Raw genomic sequence first — 23221 nt, forward strand, 5'->3', positions numbered from 1 at the left:
TATTTTTTAAACATATGTTTATTGTTTTTTCTTTACAACATAGTATTTTCAAAGCAATTATTCACATATATTTTCCCCCCACAACCACATGGCAGCACAAATACCATGAATACAAAACAATAATAACAAAAAAACACATTACATACAGTTAAACAAACAAATGCACAATGTCCCATCACGGCTTTAATTTATCATTTTTTATTTTTTAAAGATTAGTTTTTGGGGCTTTCATGCCTATTGATATATTTCAAAGTAGACTGACAGGAAATGGGGAGAGAGATGCGGAGTGACACTTGGCAAAGGCCGTCGGGACCGAAGGCCGTCGGGACCGAGGAGTGGAACCCACGGCACGCCATCACGCTGGCTCGGCAGCCTCGTCCGGGTCATTGGCGCCATAACTTTAGTTTATTTTTTATTTATAGTACAAAATCACCCCAAGGGGTCTCTGTGCACTTTACAGCAGCAATACAGCGAAAACAAATCAAAGACACAAAACATAGCAATAAGAAAACATAGTAAAACATGGTCAAATGTGCATAGCTATAGATCCTTAACTAGGCGGAACCGTAGTGCATAGAGAAAAGATGTGTTTTTAGCCTCTATTTAAAAATGTCCATGGAGTTTGTTTCAACTTAAATTAAATTCACATCTCTTATGTTGCATAGAGAATGTTCACGTTTTGAACGCTACAATTTACGAATTGGGCATTGGCATTGGCATTGGCATTTTTCATCATCGTCCTCATAAGATGATCAGCTTTTCTTCCGAGAGTGTTGTCCACGACAGATTGAACCACGTGTTTTTTTGCGGCCTGCTTGCAAATCGCTCCTCCTTTAGCAAGGATTTGGTTTTGGGTAGATTTCAGCACTTGGTTTGTTACAACCGTCTTCCCAACTTCTTTTGTTATCTGCTTTGAGGATTGCTTAATGACTTTCTTCCCAACTTCTTTTGTTATCTGCTTTGAGGATTGCTTAATGACTTTGTTTGTCCCAATACCTGTCCCAATTCCAGCTACAGCATCCAACCCTATTTCCAGACTAATTTTTCCCACACCAACACACACATCTGTGAATTCCTTTGCTTCAACTATTGTCTCTATAATTTTAACGTATCCAACCGGGGCCTTGGTTACAGCAGACACCACTGTGTCTGTTAAGGCCCCCATGTAAACAGCTAATGCTGCTGCTCCCACAGGACCGGCTACGCTTCCCACCGCCCCAAACAAGTGTGCTTCTGGTGACGGACATGTAGGCTTCTTTTGCCTTTTCCTCCTCTCCTTGGATGAGATGAACGACACTTTTGACGTGCCCAACGACCGGGATGGTGTTCAAGCTGCTGTTGGCGGTCTGGTAGGCTTTTTGTGCACCTTTTTCATCTCCACACACATCATGAACAAGTCCTTTGACGTGTCCGACGACCGGGATGCTGTCCAAGACACCCGATGTGCAGCTGTTGGCGGCCTGGTAGGCTTCTCTTGCCTCTTCATGCTCGCCAGCGATATAAAGAACGAGACCTATGATGTGGCCAAGGACTGGGATGTTGTTGAACCAGCTCATCTCTCCACCTCTGGTCTGCTCCTGTCAACGTGTGGCCCCAACAAGCTCCAGTCCAACTCCAAGCAAAGATGATGAAGAACACCTTGGTCAAAGAAAAATGAAACAAATACATATAATAGTAATAATATATAATACATACAGTGGGGTCAAAATGTACTGATAAATAAACTGATAAACGTAAATTATCATTGTCTCTAGGGAGTGTGCGTGCAAAGTTTCACACAGACTGGTCCAGTTATCGGTAAAAACGTGCGTGTGTACACGGATAGACAAACGGACGACCACACACAAAGTCACACACACACAGTCACACACACGGACACAGACGAAAAACATAGTCTCTGTCACGCCTTCGGCCTGTTGGAAACAACAAGACCAGAACACTAGTTAACATGTACGATTGTACGTAAGTACAGAGACACTAGGCAGGTCAGGGCATGTAAAATACAATACATAATAACACATAAATAAAGCTACTACTACTGAAGGCAAACCAAATAAGGAACAAGAACGGAGGATAATTATGCAACTAAAAATCCAAAGTCCGAAGAACACAGCCCACACTACGAGGAAATCAACAAATGTCCAGGGGTAAAGAACATGCATGCCATTATAGGGAACACCATGACACAGGTCATAAGAAGTAACTTACTGTGTTGTGTGGCTGCTCCGGACTGTACATGTAGCAAGAGGAGAGATGAGGAGTCGCACTGTCCTCCACGCCTTTTAAAGCCTGGAAAATGAAAGACACTCCCCTTCTGTACAGTATGTGTGTGTGCGTGTGCATGTGTACTTTTATTACTATTCTTGTGAGCGTGTAACGTTTCCCAGTGAAACGGTTGTTTTATGCTTATGGTTAGAGGTTGGAGATACGCCTGATTTATGGTTAGATGCTGGTGTGTGGCGTCATCTGTCATGCACAGACGACAGAAGATCATATTGACTGTACTTGCTTGTAGAACCACTATGCTACACACAAAGCCTACAGGAACATCTATAAAATATTCAGCATAGTGCAATCTATTGGACAAGAGGCAGTAAGTTTAGACAAACACATGAGTACTCACAAATCACAATACCAAATGTCCCTGGCCCTTGATCTACTTACAAAGTTGGTGGATAAGATGCAGCTCGAAACAGAAAGGAAATTTAGTAAATGATTTATACGGAGTTGCGTGCCAGTGTGCATATAAGCTTGTGCGTTACAATATGTCAGGCCATTTACAAGAAATGAGCACCCCCCCCCCCCTATACACCCACACAGCAGAGGTGGAAGTAACTAAGTAGCCTACCTTGTACTTACTGTGTCATTCTGTTCAAGACTGGAGTAGATTGTGACGAAATCCTATGTATTGAATCGAGAATCATTTTGAATAGAGAATAGTTTTGAATCTGGAGAAAAATGCTTTTGAATAAATAAATAAAAACGTTTTTGGATTAAGAATAGAGTTGAATCGGAAAAATCGATTTTGAATCGAATCGTGACCCCAAGAATCAGAATCGTGGGACAACCAAAGATTCACAGCCCTACTCGGTAATGTCCATAAACTATAGGTATGACTTATGAGAGGCCTGCAGATCTCAGGAATACCCAAGCCGAGAGTTGAGACATCGACTATACACTATATGTTCAGTGTCTGTGCACTGTATCCTGAACCACTGCATTTCCAAAGATTGTGCATCTACTATGGTTTGTGTTTGTGTGCATTGCTTGTTAATTGTGAAGTGTGTGTGTGTGTGTGTGTGTGTGTGTGTGTGTGTGTGTGTGTGTGTGTGTGTGTGTGTGTGTGTGTGTGTGTGTGTGTGTGTGTGTGTGTGTGTGTGTGTGTGTGTGTGTGTGTGTGTGTGTTGAAGCTACAGTCGGTTTTATAGGTTGTATGTCAGTACAAAAGTATTCACATCAGAATGTACTATACGTTGCTCTCCCCTTGTTCCCCATATATGGGGGACTAGGTTGGTATGTTGGTGGAGGGTGTGTAGAGCCCAGGATCACATTAGATGATTGACACAGTGAAAAATGGGTTACAAAATCGTGGGATAAAAAAAAAGAAAAGTACTATACAAAAGTATTCTCATCAAAATGTACTATACAAAAGTACAAAGATAGAGGTGTGGAGGTCAGGACACGATATAATGAAACTGAAAGTGTGTTTGTCACATTTTTGTTATCTTTTATCACACTGTATAACTTAGAAATGGAACGTTGGTCAACTTTGATCTTTGCTCTGACGAAGGCCACAGAACAAAACGTTGTGTTTTTTTTACCCCGCCTTGGTAAATAAAGATAAGCAACTTTGCTCTTTTACCTTGTACTTACTGTGTCATTCTGAAACTAAAACTTGCTTTGAAATATTTCCCTTTTCATTTCACCCACAGCACAGAACCTCTCTTGTTGAGGTCTTGCACGCGCACACACACACATATACGGAGTTGCGTGCCAGTGTGCACATAAGCTTGTGCGTTACAATTATGTCAGGCCATTTACAAGAAATGAGCACCCCCCCCCCATACACCCACACAGCAGAGGTGGAAGTAACTAAGTAGCCTACATTTACTAAAGTACTGTACTCAAAGGGATATTTCACAGATTTTTGACAAACCCATTGTGTATTGCTACTTTTGCTGAAGTTTGAAATAAAACACACTTTGACTATTATTTGACAATTTGGCCAATGTTTGAACAGTTTTTATTATAGTTTGTTGATTGTTTGATCCATGGTCTTTTGTTAGGAACTGTGCCTTGCGGTGTGAGCGTTCATATTTGAACCCCAGTTGTGAGCATTCATATTTGAACCCCAGTTGTGAGCATTCATATTTGAACCCCAGTTGTGAGCATTCATATTTGAACCCCAGGTGTGAGCATTGATATTTGTTTAATTGGAATCTATTTTAAAATTCAACATGTTCAGCTTCATGCAGGTATTTATGCTTGTAATTTTTCTTTTTGCAATTTTTTACATGACCATAATCCAAGGTTAAAGTACCAACATCTATAAATGCTATTATACAGCAGCTTGGTTACAAATGTAAACTGCGTGTGTGTATATTTGGAAGCCTCAGTAGTAAAAAAAAAAATCGATCACATCGTCACTTCAGTTCAAGACTGGAGTAGATTGTGACGAAATCCTATGTATTGAATCGAGAATCATTTTGAATAGAGAATAGTTTTGAATCTGGAGAAAAATGCTTTTGAATAAATAAATAAAAACGTTTTTGGATTAAGAATAGAGTTGAATCGGGGGCACGGTGGCACAGTTGGTAGTGCTGTCGCCTCACAGCTAGAAGGTCCTGGGTTCGATTCCCGCTGGGGACGCTGTGGGCACTGGTGGCGTGTTCCCTCCTCCGCGTCATCAGTGCCCATAACCGAGGCGGGGGTTGGCGATAGGGCCTTTCTGTGTGGAGTTTGTATGTTCTCCCCGTGTCCCCTAGGGTAGATACCCTCACAAAAACATGCCGTAATCCTGGTCTCTAAAACTACCTCCCCCTGGCCAGCCTGATGGAGAGGAAAGGAACTGGTCGGAATAACGTGTCCCTTCCACGCGCTACGTCCGGCCGGGGAAATTCCCCTCTGTCAGGTGAAAAGCAGCTTGGACTCCTCATGCATAGAAGGAGGCATGAGGTCAGTCCGCTGCCCCCCCAGGTTGGCAGAGGAAGTGTAGCGCCCAGGATTACATTAAATAATTGGCACTGGTTGAAAAGAAAACTGGGTTACAAAATCGTGGGATAAGTAAAAAAAAAAAAAAAAGAATAGAGTTGAATCGGAAAAATCGATTTTGAATCGAATCGTGACCCCAAGAATCAGAATCGTGGGACAACCAAAGATTCACAGCCCTACTCGGTAATGTCCATAAACTATAGTTATGACTTAGGCCTGCAGATCTCAGGAATACCCAAGCCGATAGTTGAGACATCGACTATACACTATACTGTATGTTCAATCTACTATGGTTTGTGTTTGTGTGCATTGCTTGTTAATTGTGAAGTGTGTGTGTGTGTGTGTGTGTGTGTGTGTGTGTGTGTGTGTGTGTGTGTGTGTGTGTGTGTGTGTGTGTGTGTGTGTGTGTGTGTGTGTGTGTGTGTGTGTGTGTGTGTGTGTGTGTGTGTGTGCGTGCGTGCGTGCGTGCGTGCGTGCGTGCGCCTGCCTGCATGCGCGTGCATGCTTTATTCATATAGCCTAGTATACTGCACACTTATTCATCAGTCTGGGCCAAATGTCAGGGCCGACCCAGTCCAGCCCTGTCTGTGTGTGAAATTGTGGGTGAATGTAATGTAACAATCTATGTAAAGCACTTTGGATAAAAGCTCTATATAGATGCGCCATTTACTATAAATGCACCACACCATTACAAATAGACACAAAGTATAGTCACAGTCAATGAAGTAGGACTGAGACCAGTTTTGAACTGTTTTGTTTGACTTGGTTCCACAGATAAATATTGTATAGCAAGGTCGGTTTTTGTAGATCGATTTGTGGAATTGTTGCCTCTTATGTTATTTGACAATTTGGCCAATGTTTGATCTGTTTTATATGCATGTTTTTTGGTCTTTTTAATTTAATTAAATTTATTTTATTTCCTTTTTATGTATTCATTCGGGTGAACTCGTCTATTGTCACAGATTGTTCGCCTACTTTCCGTATAAATGTATGTGTTTATTTGAAATAACATGACGTGACGTGACGACATTCAGCTTATATTATAAAACACGTTTGGGGAAGTTGATTAATAGCAATGCCAAGGACTGATCATGCTTTATTGCAAATAAACAATTATCATAAACAATTATACTTTCCCCGTGTCTTACAACAACCAGTGTTGGGCTTTGTGGACAATGGAAAGAATACGTCTGGATCAGTCTGCCCAACAGGCCGTGGACGACTACCTGGAGTACAGAAGGATTGTGGGTGATGCCGACGGCGGCACACTGTTCACTCCTGAGGAATACGAGAGGTACAAGGAGAGGGTCATTCCTCAGCGAACCAAGAACCGGCTGTACGTGAGCTACGGCGTGCCGGGAGGAATGGACTGTAAACTTATCGGCCCCGAGACCGAGTGCTTCTGCACGCACCGATACAAGGAACACAAGACGGACTTTGAGACGGTTCCCGACGAGCGACCCCTGGCCCTGCCGTGCCGGGTCGGAGGGTGCCGCTGCGTGACCTACGAATATCTGCCCCTCATCGGGTCGCAACCCGTCCGCTGCAGGTGCAAGCACACGGCTCACGATCACAGCGAGGGCGCGGGCCACGCGTGCACCCAGTGCTCGTCGTCGTGCGCCGGGTTCCAGAGCTCGTACACCTGTGGCTGCGGCCAGCCTAGCTATGGCCACCAGACCCTGGTCGAGACCAGACGAGAACGGGAAGAGCGAGGCCGGCCGGTGGGTCGGGATGTCCCGTACGCTGCCATGGGCGGGCTGACCGGGTTCAGCTCCCTGGCGGACGGTTACCTCAGGCTGGACCCCAGCGGCGTGGGTCCCCCTCCGGCCTCCGTGCTGTATCCCGAGCGGAGTGGCCCATTCCAGCCGCACGTGTTTGAGGAGGCGTACGGAAACACGTCGGTGTCATCCGGCCAGGTGGATGAGGCGTCGTCTACGGGGATCCTTCAGCCTGTGCCGGACCTGCGGACGAGAGAGGAGAAGGACATGGCGTACTTTGAGAGACGCTACCAGGAGAGGCTGAAGGCGGAGAGGATGCAGAGGGTCTCGGCCTCAAGGGGCAGCAGGGCTTCCTCCAAACCGTCCAGAACTTTACCCGGCGGCAAGGCACGTGACACGCGGTGAACCTACTGTATCTATAGATATAAATTAATTATTTATGTATTTATTTTATAAAAAAAAGTGACACAGTGCTCTTATCATCGTACATCATCATGACGTAAAATAGACACCGTCTATTTGCTCAGGCACTATGATATAAAATTCTCCATTCATTGTCAATGGGAATGTAATGTTTGTGTACACCAAAAGCTGGATATACTAACGATTGAGCAGAGGAAGCAGTTGAAGAGAAGAAACCATACTGCTCCATATCTACCATACTGCTCATTTGATTATGAGAAGTATTATTTTTAATTGTCATATTTTGGCCTGAGGATGGCGCTACAGGATAGACCATGGGGTCACCAAAATCAGCAGAGGCCATCCAGTAAGTTGAGAGCTGCTCATTCGATTTTGATATAACTTGTCTGCACTTGAAAGCGGTTACAATGATGGGACCATCATCTGATGAGCATGATGAAGGCACAGAGCGGATTCCATATTAAGCCAGTGTTAAATGATTAAGCTCATCTGATTGAGCCATACATACATACATGTAAATTACTATAGATTAATAACTAACTGATTCTACTTATGATAGCGCTCGAGTCGGGGCCGACCACAGTTTATTTACAACTGGACACAAGAAGTGACCAGTACTGTATACAGTATAGTATAGTCTATATTATCTGTGTGAAATAAACTTCAGAACTTGTTGTGTGATACTGCCTTGTGTCGTCATGTTCTGTGCCCATGCGACTCAAGTGAAACATCAATCACCACACTTGATAAACATCACTCAACCCCACTTAGTAGAGGGAGACATTTGAGGACCACATGCATGGCTGGTCAACAGCATTCACAACGCAAACGAATCCAACAGCTTTTCAATGATTTCATAACAGCTAAATGTTACAGATTACATCTTTAACCACACTGTAGTAAATACAGCATCTTTTGTGCGCTGTATTTCATTATTTGTCCAGTATGATATACCGTCGCTGTCGGGTGGAAACCTTGTATGTCCAAAACCGTTCCTTTTTTTTAGATGGCTTCTGAAGATTACGTCATATGGCAGCCAAGTCTATGGGTTTGTTAATGTTTGTTTATAATTACATAGAACTTAAATCATTTGCCTGCCGGACTCTAATGTTTGTTTAGGGTACTTATGATGTAAATCGTTCTATGGGTTTGTTAATGATTGTTTATAATTACATAGAACTTAAATCATTTGCCAGCCAGTTTGTTTAGGGTACTTACTGTATGATGTAAATCGTTCGCCAGCCAAGTCTATGGACTTTAATGTTTGTTTAGGACAACATGTTTGTTTGTTTAGTGTACAATGTATGTCATGTGGCTGATATAAATACATCTTGTAACTCATTGTTGAGAGTTCTCCTATATTCAGCTATAGTGTAGATTCTTGTCCTAACACAAACATTAAATGCCATTGACAATGAATTCGAATAGAGAATTTACGTCATATGTGTCTGAGCAAAGCGGCTGTTTCTGTGTTAACAAACATTGGATGCCATTGACAATGAATAGAGAATTTACGTCATATAAAGTCTGTGGACGTGCAAATCGTCTGTGTTGTCCTAACACAAACATTACGTCATGATGATGTACGATCATAAGAGCGCCCCTCACTTCACACAGGTGTGATTTGTTTCATACAAGAAACAAGCCAGGATGGATAAAGGAAAGAAACACTACAACCGAAACCATTGTGGAAAAAGAAACAATACATTGAACCAGATAATTCATAGAACAAAAGGAAGGATCTTATCATCATGACGTAAAATTGGCACTATGTCTATTTTGCTCAGACACTATGACGTAAAATTCTCCATTCATTGTTAATGGGAATTTAATGTTTGTGTAGGACAAAGTTTGTGGAGACACACCAAAAGCTGGACATAGGAGCGACCCTCAAAAAGTTGAGAGGTTAAAAACAGGACCCACTCGTGACGTCATGACTCATGTGGCAGCCAATGCAGTGGCGTCATGTGGCAGCCACAGTGGTCGCCACTCACTTCACAGGAGTGTGGTTTCTTTTCCGGTGAAGGTGGAAGATGAGAATGGCTCTGGCAGTCTTCTGTTCTGTTCTGCAGTATATCGATTTAGATTTAAAAAAAATCACACCCGTGTGAAGTGAGGGGCGCTCTTGTCATACATCATCATACATCATCTACATAACTTTTCCCTTCATTGTCAATGGCATTTAATGGTTGTTTTGCCACAAATTTATGTCATATTTGGCGGACATTTGACCTAATTTCTCCTTTCATTGTCAATGTCAAATATGAGACGTGTGTGGACAAAAGCTGTAGGAGGGGCTAGCGCCCCCAAAAAATTACATTTTGGTATGAATTAAAATGAAATGCCAACGTATCCATACACCAAAAGTTAATTGGAATGTTTCTAAGTTTTATTTGAGAAAATATATTTACCAATACAATTATGTATAGACACCACAAAATTATGTGTATTATAAAAGGTTATATAAACATTTTAATCTACATTTTAAATCTAAATGAAAATGCTGTCAGTTCAATCCTTGGTATAAAATAAGTATTTAAACGGCACGTACAAAATGCACAGTATGGCACTGAGAGGAAGATTGCAGAAAATACAGCTTAAGTTGGATAGAATATAGAGGCACTGAAATATTCCTCTGAGGTGACACATATCCAGTGCTAAACAAAATATAATCAAACAAACAAAAGATATTAAGGCTACGTCTGTACTAATTATTAACCACCTTAAACCTGAGTCTTCCAAAAATATAAAAACTGATATAAATAAAAAACAAATAGCGAAAATAACAGTTCTACAAAATTACAGCGCGTGTAACAATGCTACGTGTTGTGAGCTTGATTGGCTATTTCAGCTATTTCTTTAAACATGCTTCAGACTATTTCAAACCATACATACACAAACCCCACTCTCATACAGGCAGACACACAACAACATATCTGTGTTTAACACAACGCATGGATTTCCTTTTGAAGAGATGAGAAAGGCTGGATGGTGATTAGTATTATTAATCGCAATAGGCCTGTATCATTGTCCCATTTCAATGCATTTAACAATGGTTCGTCTTCTACAGGAGGGGAGATATGAACTTCACTAATGAGAGCCTCCTGTGAGACACCGTCGCCTATATATTCCCAATATTTAACATAAATAAACAAATGTCTCATCACTAAATCCTTCTATAGTGCACCTCACGAGACTGTAATTTCTTCATCCTCTGATTGTGAGAAGTCAGACTGCTTGCTGGACTCCGACAGGGAGGACAGATCATGACGACGACGACGATGAAGATCAGGATGGGAGGAGGCCTCCTGCAGGCCGTGGTCCAGTAGAACTTGACCACTGTGGTTCTGTGTCATTAGATCGAGGTGCGGCTTCCCTCCCTCGCCCTCCTCGCCCACTGTCCCTTCATCGTGGCAGCATGCCCCGCCGACGTCGGTGAGGTCCGGGTGGGGGTTGGCTTTGGTGGGCAGCGTCTGCTGCCGACAGCCCCCCGTGGACAGCAGCTCGCGCTCCTTGGAGTTCCTCCACTTCATCCGTCTGTTCTGGAACCAGATCTTCACCTTGACAGGAAGAACGTGCCGGAAGACAAAGAGGTTTTTTATCATGTCAAAATATATTATATATAATATATATATATATATTTGGTTGTTATAATGTCACATAATAAGGGGAAATTAGCTAAATCTGCAAAACAAATATTGCTTACCACTAGCTTTCTTCACATATGTGTTCATAAAGGTAATCACATATACATTTTTTCCAACCCAACTCCCTTGGGAAACTTTGTGACAGCTGCTGAAAGATAGGGTACCATTATTAACCAATTTAAGGCAACATTTTCCACATTTTATTTTACTTTAAGTAGCATGTGACGTGTCAAACTAAGGGGTTTTCATGATTCTGAATCCATTACAAGCATTATTCTTTCACAAAAAACACTTGCCTAAAAATGCCCATAGCCGTCATCATAAATGTGATGAGGTCAGCACATTTGGGCACATTAGGGCAAGGGGCTATGGCCGAATTTAGCCCAAGGAGTATTTCTGTGCAAAACTAATGCCTGCAATGGATTCAGCATCATGAAAACCCCCTAGTTTGACATGTCACATGCTACTTAAAGCATAATGACATTTTGGGAATTTTGCCTAATATTGGTTGTTAATGGTACCCCAACTTTCAGCAGCTGGAAGGGAGTTCCCAATGGAGTTGGGTTGGAACAAATGTATATGTTATAGTAGACACATTTGTGAAGAAAGCTAGTGGTAAGCATTTTTTTCTGCAGATTTGCCACATATTTCGCAAAGTTTCTCTAAACTAACTGAGCAAACAGCCAGCACACAGTGAATTTGTCATGCAAAATAAATCTATGTGAAAAGGACATTTACTGTGTGCTGGCTGCTTTCTCAGTTTCATTATATTGTTTATTTCATCTGGATTGTTGAGGCGAGCAGCCGGGCATTGTACTGAACATTGCAGTGCTATTTCTCAGTCGTTATTATGACCAAAACATTACATACAGTACAACTTAGATGTACAGTGTGTACACATGTCTGGACCGTCAACAATCTCAAGATTTTCTTACTAAAACGAGCATGTGCGATTCTGATTTTGGCTCTCTGGATCTCTGGATCTACACTATTTTGTCAGGTGTTCATGCAAACATTTCTTATTTACTTTCGACTTTTGAATAACATGTCCATCTCTATATATACCTGGGAGTCTTTGAGTCCCAGCTTGCCAGCCAGTTTCTTCCTGTCTGGCTTGCTGATGTATTTCTGCTTCTGGAAGGTCCTCTCCAGGGCTTTACGCTGGAGGTCTGAGAAGACGGCTCTCCGCAGCATGCCCCTCCTGGGCTTCCCCCTGGGGAGCAGAGGCCACGAAAACGTCCCTGGGACCGGAACCACAGAGGACGAGGCAGAGGCTGCAAGGGACACAAAAACAACCACGCCCAACATGTTACGGTAATTGTATATCATTGTTCTCAACTAATAAACAAAAATAATGATCATAACAACAATAATTATTATTATTATTATCATTAATATTATAATCGTAAGTTCAACTTGTGCTTAAAACTGTTTAAGAGCCATAAACGTCAAGACGTCTAATTGACAATTATGGACCGGATGCCACAGACGACAAGACGTGCTCCCTTGGGAATTAAAAGAAAAATCCATATTTTGAAAATTCCTCTAATCTGGTGTACAGGTGATGACATGCACATTACATGCATAATAGAATTACAATTTCTTTCTTTTTTTATAATGGGAGAATTGGCACTCAAAGCCTAAACTGGTGACAGCCAGGTGGCGCTGAAAGAGTTAACCCATTCTGGGCGGGAACCCCTTTTGGTGTTTTAAGCATTACACTTTAGCTATTGAGAAATAGCAGATCTACAAGCTCATAGCGCGGCACTCGGTGCCGTGCTACGAGCTTGTAGCGGTCTGCTATTTTTGAAAAATCGTGAAAATGTGGCACAAACCTTTGAATATACTTTCAGAGCGAATGTTTAGCTTCTGGAGGGGTCCCTGGAACAACATATTTTGAGATGGGGGTCAGCGGCCAATTACATATATAATATTTGGGGGTCCTTGACATGAAAATGTTTGAGAACGACTGACATAGAAACATGGGGTTTTTTTCAGAAAACTGTCAGGATTTAGAAGACATTTGTAGAATCGTCCTCAGGTCATAATGGCTTAAATCTATGATTATTATTATATTATTACTAGACCGGGTGCCCGGCTGTAATGCACTGAGTCAGTAACAATGGAAGTTGGAGATCCTATGCAATACCCGCTGTACCCGTTTTAAAGTACACCCCCTTTCCACCCATCTGTCTGTGTCCCTTTTATGCATATTATGTGGACATTTCTGTATCTGTCTCTCTGTGTCCTTTATTTTCTATATATGGAGTTCTGTGTCAGACATGCCCAAATATGCATGGGGCATTGGGGTATGATGTCAGAAGTTCAGAACAGGATAGCGGCCCTGCCCAGAGCCCGGGTCAGAGGCCTTTTGTGCGGCTGTGGAACGCCCCTCGAGTCACGTGCATTACAGCCGTACACACACACACACACACACACACACACACACACACACACACACACACACACACACACAGACAGACAGACAGACAGACAGACAGACAGACAGACAGACAGACAGACAGACAGACAGACAGACAGACAGACAGACAGACAGACAGACAGACAGACAGAGACATGGTGCATTTATAGATGGATAAATCACCTCAAGGAAAATAAAGTTGAATCTTTAATCTTCACATCTGGTTAAAATCAAAAGTGAAACAATTAGCCTATAGGGCTGAGTGCCTTGCTCAAGGGCTCACTGCCATTCATCCAGAGATGTGCTTTACTATTTAAAGGATGGATGAATGAATAGAGCAAAAATGTCCCTCCAACGTCTGGCTTTCAGACATGACATCATGTGGAGGCCAAGTCTATGGACTTTTAATGGTTGTCTTATTCATGCGGCCCCAAAAATCAACATGCCCCCACAAACATCTGCATGCCTTCTGTGACATCATTTGGCAGCCATATGGACTTAAGCATATATCCTGTGATTTTTATTTGTTTGTTTATTTGATTTTTTTCCCCAGAAAAGTGAGGACGCCAAAAGCGATTGGCCGGAATGTGATGATGTATGATCATAAGAGCGCCCCTCACTTCACACGAGGGTGATTATATTATATTTCTTTTCTCTTAAAGCAGGAACTTTAATTTTAAAGTTACTGCTCTGGATTAAGAGTGTCTTCTAAATGCCTACAGTTTAAATTGTATACATTTGATTGGGAGAGACAGGGTATTCAATAAATAAAGCTAACACTTTTATTGATCCCTGTCCCTGATTGGTGGAGCTTCTAGCTCCACCAATGTATTCTTTCTTTCCTTTATTTCTATATCTGAAGCTGAATGTGAAAAGCTCAGTTTGTCCATTGGTGTAAACAGAGCTTTATGCTAATGAGAGAGGCTCTCCTCTTCCAAAACTCAGTCACACAGCCTCTAATGAAGCATGAAGGGGAATTGTATGGCTGGTAATTGTATGGAAAACCTAACTGTGTAGTAATGAAGTGAGTGGAAAAGGCCTCCGACAGGCCATTATATTATGGGTCTATTAAAGACTTGCCACTATATTATAGTCCTATCACTGCCATTGAAAACGTCTCTTGCTTTGAGACTAAACACACACACACACAGTGAGGTGGCATTCAGAGATGCCGGGCCTGTTGGATGTTTTAATCTTTAAAATTGGCAAACATTAGCGATGACAATTAAGCAATGGACATTGCTTTCACATGTGTGTCCATTTATAATAATACAAAATATTATAAACCATATAGATTAACCATTTGTGTCCTATACTTTGTTCGTGAACACATAGTGGAACATTCCTGAGCTGAGTAGATCTGCTATTTTTGCTCTTATGTATCCATCATGCATTCATTGGACTGTTTTCGCCGGTAATCACATGTCCAAAACAGGACACCAGGTTGAAAGTGGTTCATATGAATTGCTGGAACACCTATTTTGCCTGAGAAGTCAAGTCAGATGCCTGTCTCTGAATCACACAGTGATTGCAGGCTGTGCCAAATGACAAGAGAAGGGGTCCCTTGTCTATAAGCATGCATAACAGACCTGAACCATAAACATGCTGGCCTCTCTCTGTGCCCTTGTGGAAATATTCAAAGAGGTGAATGGAGCCTAATAGGGAATTAGTGCATGACTGGTAAAGACCTGTGAGTAGCAGGGGCTAAGTCAGACCCTGTGTGTGTGTGTGTGTGTGTGTGTGTGTGTGTGTGTGTGTGTGTGTGTGTGTGTGTGTGTGTGTGTGTGTGTGGGTGTGGGTGGGTGGGTGTGTGGGTGTGTGGGTGTGTGTGTGTGTGTGGGGTTGCGTGCACAAGCAAAGTAAGATAGATAGATTGAGTGTGTGTGTCTGGGGGGGGGGGTGCAGTGAAAGGAAGATAGATTGTGAGAGTATTGAGAGAGTGTGTATGTGTGTGCGCATGTGTCTGTGTGTGTGTGTGCGTGTGTGTGTGTGCGTGAGTTTCCTTCGTGTACGTGTGTGTGTGCGCACGCATGTGTCTGTGTGTGCGTGCGTGAGTTTCCTTCGTGTGTGTGTGTGTGTCTGTGTGTGTCATTTCAGCCCCTATTGGTCACGGTGCTGAAAGCTTTGTGGGTGCACGGAGGGCCTCGGTGGGAAAAAGACAGCGCGTGAAGAGGCACCGGGGTCTCGCGCTGGGAAGGAACCCACCTCACATTTAAACCGTGACAAACGGGGCCTAATACATTTAGAGCGTGACAAACCGGGCTAATTTGTAGATTATAGACAACCATGTGCTAATGTCAGCAGTCAGTAGGTCTACTAAATAGAGCTTCAAATTGGCGAAACTGATTCTGAGCTTCCCCCGAGAGCTCTCCTGGGCATTCCGTGACTGAAAGACCTGCAATGATGTGCTCAGCTATAAACCTCATCGACTATAGTCCGTAGTATATGGCGGTGCCGTTTGTCGAAAAGAAGAACTGATCTTCATGCTACCCCTTATTTTCAGCACACCGGCGTGCAATGGAGAATACTACCGTGACATATTCATTATAATTTAGTGTCTATACTTCTTTGGTTTATTTTCTATCACTACATTTGCACATATAAGGCTACATGTAGTGTATGTGAAATGTGTCCTCTATTAAATGTATATCCCTCCTAACTATATAGGAGTGCTCAATGCCCTGGGAGCAGATAGGGTTAAAATTGTCCTGCTCAGGGACACATGGGAGAAGGGACACAGCTGGTGTAGAGTGGCCGGTATAGCGACCGCCGGATCCGGATGTCAACCGTGAGGTTCCGAGTTCGATCCCGGGGTTCCCAGAGTTAGAGTTATGTTGAAAGTGTTTCTTGAGCAAGATAGCTCTAATTAGCCCTAATTGCTCCTGATGAGCAGGTTGGCACCTTGCATGGTTTGCATCTGTCTGTGTGTGTGTGTGTGTGTGTGTGTGTGTGTGTGTGTGTGTGTGTGTGTGTGTGTGTGTGTGTGTGTGTGTGTGTGTGTGTGTGTGTGTGTGTGTGTGTGTGTGTGTGTGTGTGTGTGTGTGTGCGTGCGTGCGTGCGTGCGTGCGTGCGCGCGTGCGTGTGTGTGTGCGTGCGTTAGATAAAAGCACTATATAAATGTACCATTTAGCACAGACTGCATGCAGACTCTTGGCCAGTCGGCCTGTCTAGTGTCTGTATACCCATTCAGCTGTAGCCCATGAATTGATCTTAATGGCTATAGCCAGATTCTCTATCATTTGATAAAATCCAACTGTGTTATATAAATGCATGAGTCCAATTGATGTGCTTCTCAAATTAATTTCCCCCCAAAAATGGCTCCATCTCAAGTTTAAACCACTTTAACCAAGTTTCGATATATATTTAAAATAATAAATGAGTTTAAAATGTAAAACTTTTCAAAAGGTCTATGCATGAGCTCAAAACATGCTGGCATCATGTTGTGAGGGCTTAAGGATTAAATTAAGACTAAAGAGTGTATTAGCGTGTGTCTATATGTATGTATATATATAGATATAGCATTTCTGTAGACTTAGATAGCATTTGATACAGACTTATAGCATGTTATGTAGACAGCATTATAACTGTATTGTATGTAGTCATAGCACGTCATATAGTACATATGTATATAGTATATATGTATAGTTTATATATGTATAGTTTCATTAAATAGATATTCGACTTGTTACGTTCTATAAGCTTACGCATGTTTCATGATAAATGCTTTTTGTGTGATGTATTGCATGCTTTTTTGTTCTTGCTTAACCCATTCTGACCGGGCACCCATTTTGGTGTCAGCATCATGTTATGCTTTAGCTATTTAAAAATAGCAGATCTACAAGCTCATATCGCGCCACCGAGTGGCGCGATACGAGCTTGTATGTCTGCTATTTTTGAAAAATCGAAGAGCGACTGACATTTTTAGAATCTGATCTCAGGTCAGAATGGGTTAATGTAGATCGCTCTGGAATGCCTCGAGGCCCCTACCTGTGAAGCAGGACGCCCTGATGAAAGGATGGAAGGCGCCATCAAAGAACGGCAGGTTGAAGGCCTTGGTCTGCAGGCTGCACACTGCATGGGGGAGAGGATGAGGAGGAGGAGGAGGAGGCTGGAACATGATCAACCCATCATGGTGCAAAAAGACACACATGGGCCTGTCTTAAGTCATTGGGAACAATTTCTATCTATACACCAATCTCTTTGCCAATCATAATAGCTTATTTTGTGTGTGTGTGTGTGTGTGTGTGTGTGTGTGTGTGTGTGTGTGTGTGTGTGTGTGTGTGTGTGTGTGTGTGTGTGTGTGTGTGTGTGTGTGTGTGTGTGTGTGTGCGCACGCACCTTATATACCTGATACAAATATCATAGAATCTGAATTTTTACTATAACGAAATTTGACTTGATGTATATGCATGCTTTGTTTTGTTGGCTTATTTTGTGTTATAGGACCTACTGCCACCCTATAGTCCTAAATAGCCTCTCAATAATAATAATAATAATAATCAGAGTGATAATAATGTATTATTATTATTATTATTAGTATAGGCTAGTAGTAGTATTTTATTATTAGTATTTTTATTATTATTAACAAAACAATAATAGTAGCCTATTAATAATGTTAGGCTAATAGGCTACTATAACATATATCCTAATAATAATTAATGATATGGGCGCATCTTCGTGGTGTTCTTACCATTCCTTGTGGAAGGCGCTAGAATTGCGCTGACGCCGAACTTCAGGTAGTTGGACTCTGGACAAGCGGTGCCGCTGCGCTCCGCAGCGCCGATGGGAGAGGCGCATGAGGGCAGCGGTCTGTGGGCCGAGAGGAGCCCGGGCCCGGGGGTCCTCGGCACGGGGCCGGGCGACGGGACGGTCCGCTGATGATGCTGCAGGTAGCTGACGGCGGGGCGGCTGATGCGGAGGAGGTCATCGACGAGGAAGCTCGACGGGAAAGAGCGGGACAAGGGCGACGACAGAGCCGCCGGGGGACGCAGTAGCCCCGGGTAGAGAGGAGGCGGCAGGGCGCTGCAGGGGAACATCATGGCTGAGATCCGTGAAAAAAAAAAAAAAGGTAAACGGTTCCTTCCAACTTCAACTTTTTTTCTGGGAGCTAAATCTCTCTTTCGCGGAAGAAAGCCTTTTGCAAGGTAGTAGGGGATGTTAAAAGACCACTATCAAACCTATTCACAAACATCACTTTTATTGATTTATCTCTCTCACAGATCTATAGCCTGGCTATATACATGACACATACACTGACTGATCTTTCTCACACACTGTGCCCTTTCTCACCCGTGTCGTCTGTTTTATATAGCAGCAAAGCAATGCAGACTCGAGAAATCACAAGCGTAAACTGTCACAGTCAAAGCCTCCTCACACACACACACACACACACACACACACACACACACACACACACACACACACACACACACACACACACACATCAGACGCATGTTGAAGTTCAACATTGAGCCGGCGCGATGGAGAGGATTCCCGACGCGGATTGGTCAGCGGCATATGAATGGATAGGGCTGGATTAAAGTCAGAAGCACTCAGTGAGGGACATCATCACCCAATGTAGCCATCGTACGTCGGTGTCGCACTAGTAGGCTATTATCAATTGGTCAAATTAGGCATAATAAAACGTAGCCTGGCTAATAATTTAATAAGCCAGACGCGAATCATGCCGTTGGCAAAAAGAAATGCCTGCCGGTGGATTAGATTTGAGTGTGCATGGTTTATTAGCCAGGCTAAATAAAACGAGGATATATTGGCCAATTGGCGGCTAACCTTTGATTGAAGGTCTGCTATTAGAGGATTTATAATATAACCCAAGAAAGCACTATAATATGGGTTATTTCCCTTGCGTCTATTTTGCATATAATAGGCATATAGCCTATATTCAATTCATCATTAAATAATAGATGATAATTTATTATTATAACTTACATTTCATTCAATTTAGAACCCAAATGAACCTGCACTGATTATGTTTGATGTTGTGGTTATATGATTTTTACACGGTCGGTCTCATAATAGTATTTTTTATTTAGTCCTATAGTCGTCAAGATTATAATGACATTTGTGTGTTTAGTAATAGTCTTAAATATCATATGCTAAAAGTTTAAAGGAAATTATACCATTGTGCTGTCTTGGCAAAAAGTTTAAATTTCACATTATAACACAGCATGATTTCTAAAAACATTGTTCTTAAATTGTGCTAAAGTCACACACACACACACACACACACACACACACACACACACACACACACACACACACATACACACACTTGACATGTGTATTTATTTCCACACGAGATGAGACGAGCTCAAATTCAAATGAGTCAATCCACATTTCATACTCAATTACTCATGCAGTCGTCGGCAATGAAGCTGACGTGATGAATTGATCACGTTCCGTTCGTAGGCTACTTTATCCTATATCCTTGCAATCTCGTCATCTTAGTTAAGCCTGCAGCTACTCCGTAGCCTAGCCTATACTTATGTGGTGTTGCTATAACTTGCTATATATAGCCGTGCAAAAGTAACAGACCTGCACAAGCATTAACATTGCATGCGACCAGAGATATTATGGTTCGATGGTTGAGCCTGCACATTCAGGTTTTAAAATAAATGTAAAAAGTGAATTTCATTTCACCAAATATAAGGCTATTCACATTATTATTATTATTATTATTATTATTATAGGCCTATTATTATTATTAGCTAGTAGCCTATTAGCAGCCTACTAGGCCTATGTAATTATTATTGTATAATTGCACAGTGCACTGTCTGTGCACTGTCTGTGCACTGCATATTTCAGAAGGGATAAATCTTATCTCACGTTATATCCACGACACGACACCTCACGTCATGCGCCGTTTAAACAAATATCCTCACGTCACGCGCTGCGGCTTAGGCCTAGCAAACGTGCGCTGCTCGTGGTTGTAACTTGCGTGCGCTGCGTGTGAGACTGACACAGAAAGACAATAGCCTATAGCGATATAGATCGTCAATGCCCTGTGAGGTATATATGGTTATTGATCTACATTTGAATAAAACAGTATAGGGCTGAAAATATTATCCTGGTTAAAAAAATAGAATAGGATCTTTGCAGAGAGAGAGATAGGCCTTATTTTGTCAATTGTCACAATTGGAAGTAAAGTTGTTCAGTGTATAGTCTTCTCCTAGAACTTTACTTTAGTAAAAATGTCAACAGACGTTTGCATTAATTACAATTTACATGTGAATCAAAGTGAATAATGGTCATGATTATTGAAAGGAAATGAAACATAACATACTGGGTGATAACAAGTGGATATATTGGTTAAAATATGGCTGAATATTTAACGCCAAAATGTAGGCTAGTGTACGAAAAAAAATGTTTTGTATTGTGTAGTTGAATGTCATTCATTTTCCATTGACAAGGTTTGATCACAAGGGGGAGCTGTGGGGAAAAAGCATGTTAGCAATAGTTCCAGGAAGTTAGGTACCAGCAACATGTATAAAAGTACAGGACGTTGGCGTTGGGGCCCAAGCCGCTGGGAGGCTCTCCAACGTTGAAGCGCTCGGCCCTACTGGTCAGAGGTGGGACTGCAGGCAGACCCGTGGATTTATGACGAGGAAACCCCGTGCCTCTGGAGTTTAACATTGAGCACCCGTTTGCTCTTCCACATTTTGGACACCAAATGTGGTGTCCAAATCGGAAAAATGCGGAAGTAGACCCTTCTTCCGGGTGCTTCAAAACGCCACTAAGCAACTTCCATCGAAATGAATAGAGGGGCTGTCGCTCCGGTTTGGCCTCTATCCTTTTATTACCCCCAGAGGCATTTGGGGCACACGGCCGCCCACCCTGCAATCGGTAAAATAAAATTATAAATACATACAGAGATGCAATCACAGTTGAATTGATCAAAGTTTGGCGGAGCCTGGTGGTGGCTGCTGCTAGCACACACCATAGATATATGGCACAAACCATATATATAGGCATAAACGTGCCCCACCTCCAAATAGCTCTGGTGGAGTGTATAGGCTAATAACATGAAGGAAGTCAGAACTTAAGTGGCGAGTGTGCAGTGTGCTCTCTCGAGTACCGACTGCGCTGAGCTGCGGATGCGCTGATGCTCTGTTCACAATTGCGACAGGTACGCTCACAAATCACAACTAGAACTGCACTTTGTCGAGTGCCTACTTGCGTGTTGCACACTAGTAGGCCATAAATGGCCTAGTAGTGCGCAACCAGACCGCCGACCGCTACGAACTTTCAATTCTCAGCCTCTCTGTAAAACATTGAAATTAAATACTAAAGTCGGGTTATAACTGGCTGTCAATGGTGACGTAATTACGATATGTATCAATATTGGTTGGGTAACAGGAAACGTTTGTATGTATACATGTATGGAGAATTGTAAATTGAAAGTACTATACTGTTTTCTGTGCGTATGCTTGGTAGGTATATACTGATGTTGATGGTGACGTAATTAAGATAATTATGTTTCAATGTCGGGTTATAAGTGGCTGTCGATGGTGACGTAATTAGGATATGTTTCAGTGTCGGGTGAATTAAAGGTAATGTCTGTATGTATACATGTATGTAATCTGAAACCTATCTTTATTACGTCACCATCAACCTACCAAGCATACACGTGCATTCGTACCAGCACGACAACAATACTTGCACGCTCTGCTTGCGCAAGTAACTACTGTACAGTGCCCACTGTGCCCCGCTGTTTATAAACCAAAACACAGACTGGCGGCCACGCGTGGGGGAGGGGGGGCTGTGGGCATACGCTGCATGGGTGACCTAAAGTGACACTGTTGAGCAGCCTAAAGGGCCATTCACACTTAGCTATGATATAACTGCAGCCAGTGTTATTGTTCAGCTACCTGCACCGCTCAGTTCACATAGGTGCGATTATTTTTTAAGCAATGCATTGCCTTATTTGATGACTTCATGGAGTACTTGATTTTTGGAAAATAGGAGATATATTTGGTTCGATTACTTTTGGGATAACCTTTTTGATACTTGACTCATTGGAGACATTGAAAGGAACTTTGCGTTGCTGGAGTTAAAAGATCGGAGATTGAGCATTTTGGTTGTACAAGGTTAAGTAAGGTTAAGGATAAAACATATTGCAGTTTAAGTTTTCCAGGTACAGGACCTTTGTTTCTTATAGTTCTTTTATATAACTCAGACAGAGAATTGTATGGTTCTGATTGTTATACCGTCTATCTATGCTATATTATGTGTACGGGTGAGGGTTTATGAATTCACAACTGATGCTGGTTTTGATTGATCCTTCTCGAAAGTGTCATCAGCCGAGCTCAGGAGATAAACCTTGGCATTCCTCCTCCAACACAGAGAGGGAAGGTTAAAATCAGCTTTGCTGTTGGCCCAATCACGTCTGATTGTGGGTTCCGTCTTGTAAAGGTCCCATAATGTGACTCAAATGAGTTAAAGTTCAGAAACACAAAAAGTGAAAGTCATTGTCCCGGTGGCCGCAGGTCCCCCTGGCTGTGCTACGCGTGGTGTTTCACTTCATTGTGTGGGGGGTTTTTTTAAAGCCAAAAAGGCTTTGGGTTTGGCTTCCAAACCGCGGGGGGACAACGGCCACCGCCCATTGATGGACTCAGAAGATAGAAAGACACAAATGGGAACAAAAGGGAGTCTTTGAGGAAGATTCTGTTTGGGACTGAAGAGTCTTTTTCTGCTTTTCTCAAGGGTCTGGAGAGGTGAATCCTTTAGGGCGAGCGTTAAGACCTGTGACTAATGGTGTTTGACTGCATCAACTCTGCAGT

General features: G+C 42.5%; 2 protein-coding genes across 2 annotated transcripts; one reads left to right on the forward strand and one right to left on the reverse strand.

Moving 5' to 3' along the window:
* Positions 1–6386: 6386 nt before the first annotated feature.
* On the forward strand, positions 6387–7334 carry LOC310857215 (protein FAM221A-like; the record flags this gene model as incomplete). Its single annotated transcript, XM_083762825.1, has 1 exon — positions 6387–7334. The coding sequence occupies one exon, from the start codon at positions 6387–6389 to the stop codon at positions 7332–7334; it is 948 nt and encodes a 315-aa protein (XP_083618951.1).
* A 3206-nt stretch (positions 7335–10540) lies between these two features.
* On the reverse strand, positions 10541–18460 carry LOC310857481 (homeobox protein DBX1-B-like; the record flags this gene model as incomplete). Its single annotated transcript, XM_083763177.1, has 4 exons — positions 10541–10912; positions 12065–12273; positions 17409–17492; positions 18112–18460. The coding sequence occupies 4 exons, from the start codon at positions 18458–18460 to the stop codon at positions 10541–10543; spliced, it is 1014 nt and encodes a 337-aa protein (XP_083619303.1).
* Positions 18461–23221: the final 4761 nt, after the last annotated feature.

The sequence above is a fragment of the Protomyctophum parallelum genome (assembly GCF_964188405.1).
Source record: "Protomyctophum parallelum genome assembly, chromosome: 4".
NCBI lineage: Eukaryota > Metazoa > Chordata > Actinopteri > Myctophiformes > Myctophidae > Protomyctophum > Protomyctophum parallelum.